The sequence below is a fragment of the Haplochromis burtoni genome, unplaced genomic scaffold (genome assembly GCF_018398535.1).
Source record: "Haplochromis burtoni strain Fernald_Lab_line unplaced genomic scaffold, NCSU_Asbu1 Contig_2835, whole genome shotgun sequence".
Classification (NCBI taxonomy): Eukaryota; Metazoa; Chordata; class Actinopteri; order Cichliformes; family Cichlidae; genus Haplochromis; species Haplochromis burtoni.
Window position 1 is genome coordinate 1 of NW_024585196.1, and position 2,992 is coordinate 2,992.

The following is a 2,992-nucleotide window of genomic DNA, read 5'->3' on the forward strand; positions in this document are numbered from 1 at the left end:
CACTGTGACTTTGTTTCCTCAGGTGTGCAACAAGGATCCAGCTCCTCAGCTGCTGTCAGTAACAGATAAAGACGGACCAGAATTTGGAGCTCCCTACTTGGTGTCTTTACAGGGCATGTCAAAGACCAACTGGACCGCTAGGATGAACGAAACCAGTATGTACACTGCTAACATGTGACAAGTATAAACTGATGAGATGGCCAGACTTTTAAATATTTTGGTTCAGAAACCAAAATATGTATTTTTTCTGCTAACATGTGATTTGCAAATGTCAGGATTGTTTAGGTCGGACATGATTCAGTGTTCACCACTGAACATTGAGATTAGAGTAATTGGTGCAACATGGCTTTGAAGAGGTGGTAAAGCTTGGTGAAAGTGAGACAAAGCAAATCCATCAACACAGAATTAAGTAAAATATCTGCTGTCTTATTTCAGGAACGGGCATCATCTTGAATTTGGCCGCTGAGCTGCCCAGTGGAGATTACAGTGTTATACTGAGAGTGGCAGACAAACATGGCTTGGGGCAGGACAACATCATCACAGCTAAAGTGTGTGACTGCAGGGGCACAGACTTCACTGCATGCTCAGGTCCAGGACGCTATGGTGCAGCTGCCAGCAACCTGCCCCTTATCCTTGGAATACTTGGAGCCATCCTGCTGCTCGGTGAGTCACACATCTGTAGTCTCAGGACGGTGCATCTCTTTCCCAGCTAAGTAGGATTTGGTTGGTTACTCTGTGCTAAACTTTACGCTCTGTGTTCAGCACTGTTGCTGCTAGTGCTGCTGTTTACAAAACAGAGGAAAAGGGAGAAAAAGGAGCCACTCCTGCTGGATGATGGTGTCAGAGACAACGTCTATTACTATGATGAAGAAGGAGGTGGCGAGGATGATCAGGTAAAGGGTCACTCATTCTGATTACACATTAATCAAAGCTGCACACACACGTCTCAGGAACAGAAACCCTGAGTTTTTCTTTTTGAGATGAAATGTTTAAAAAGGCTGATCAAATTTGTTCCTTTTCAGTGATTTGACCCAGGCTATTTACTGATAGAAAAGTTTGAGTAGACAATGGGCTAAGTGGATGAAGAGAGTGGATTGCAGAAGTACAGCAAAAATAGTCCATGTAATAATGCATCATTAAATCACCTTCTTTCAGGACTATGACCTGAGTGTTCTCCACCGTGGCCTGGACAACCGGCCTGATGTGTTAAGGAATGAAGTGGTGCCAAACTTCATGCCTGCTCCTCAGTACCGGCCACGGCCTGCCAACCCCGAGGAGATTGGCAACTTCATTGAAGATGTGAGTGAGATTCTAAAGCTCCTTAAAACTTAATGAAATGTGGTACTGAGGTGTGAATTCAGTGCATCATTTGATAACATTGACCACAGTATTACAGAAAATGGGAACCTAAGCAGCTCTTACTGCCTCATGGAAGCACTTATGTCATTTGAAGGGAGTGCATACATTTTCATTGCTTTTTGTCTAATGTTATCACACATGTTAGTATCTTGCTCAAGGATATTTGGTCTGCAGTGTACCAACCTTCCGATTGGTAGGTGACCTGCTCTAAAATCTTAGACATACTTAAGCTGGATGGCATTACTTTGGCTCCAGTCATGGTGACGGGAATCTTAATTTATTTAGTTTTTAAGAGAAGAAAAAGAGGGAGTTGTTTAACTTGCTCCCATATAAGTGGCAGAAGATGGGTGTTTTGGCTAAGAGTACATCATGTCTGTGCTTTGATAATGGTCACGTTTATTATTCTGTTACTTCAATTACCTCACATGGAGCAGAATAACGTAAGTTGTGTAAAATTTCCTCCAACAGAACCTGAAGGCTGCAGACAACGACCCAACAGCACCCCCTTATGACTCCCTGCTGGTGTTTGACTATGAGGGAGGTGGTTCTGATGCAGGAAGCCTCTCCTCTTTGAACTCTTCAAGTAGTGGAGACCAGAACTATGACTGCCTCAATGAATGGGGCCCTCGCTTTAAGAAACTGGCCGACATGTACGGAGGAGGAGATGATGACGATATGCTGTAATCGTACCATATCACATGGCTGCATGTTTAATTTGTAAAAGCAACCCAGAAAGGGGCTTTCAACAACACATTTTGTTTTTATAGATATATATATGTGCACTGTGGTTTTGCCTTCTCACTGCAATCCCGTTAGCAGTTATCACCCACTGCTCAGAAGCCAAAGGATGAGTTTTTGTTGTGTTATGAATGCATTAGGCTCTGTATGCTTTTTTTTCATTTTGGGTTTTTTGTAGTTTTTAATTTTTGTTTTTTAATAAACATCTGTTTTGACCTTCAGCCTGAAGACTAATACCTTGTTACTTATTCTGTTGAATAAGTGCTGGAGCCACAGTGAACACTTCTGTGTAGGTTACTGGGCGACACCTGAGACACTCTGAGACTGGTCAGTCACACTGGGAAATGTTGCTTTACTCTATAGCATTTGTACTTATGGTCTCCATTTGTTTAAAAAGTAAAATTTGAAATGATTAGGATGAAATCCAGGTAGCTTGCATGCACCTCGTCAGCCTTTGACAGTGTGCTCAATGAGTTATGGATACTTTTAAATTGTTTCCTGTGGATCTGTCATCGTCTATTCCCTAACGTCTACCTAGAATGATTACTTGTCAACAGCACGAACAATCCTCTAGTACGAACCTTGTGAAAATTACTTGCTTACTCTATAACAAATTCGTATTAAGCGCACAGCAGTGCGAATTTGTCGTCGGGAGAACACCTTCGACCTACCGCCTCATCTCATACCACGCCTCTACCTCTTCATACCCACCAGAGCACTTCACCCCCCCACTCGGGACCGGCGCGCTACTCCTCCATTCCAACAGTGGATTTGTGTGGTCTCTAATTTCAGTTTAGTACTAACTGCATTAAAACATACTGTGCAATAAACAGCAGTGACAAAAAGCTCCAAATTCTTTAATTTCATTGTCACTTCACTGCAGGTGATTGCAGAA

At 42.6% G+C, this 2,992-nt stretch overlaps 1 protein-coding gene across 1 annotated transcript; it reads left to right on the forward strand.

Annotated features, from left to right (window-relative positions):
* Positions 1-22: 22 nt before the first annotated feature.
* Positions 23-2,318, forward strand: LOC106632839 (B-cadherin; the record flags this gene model as incomplete). The annotated part of the gene is given in 5 exon segments (XM_042217747.1): positions 23-155; positions 436-663; positions 763-893; positions 1,156-1,299; positions 1,828-2,318. Coding segments are annotated over 5 exon segments (852 nt in total), but the record flags the coding sequence as incomplete, so codon positions are not given.
* Between the last annotated feature and the right edge of the window lie 674 nt (positions 2,319-2,992).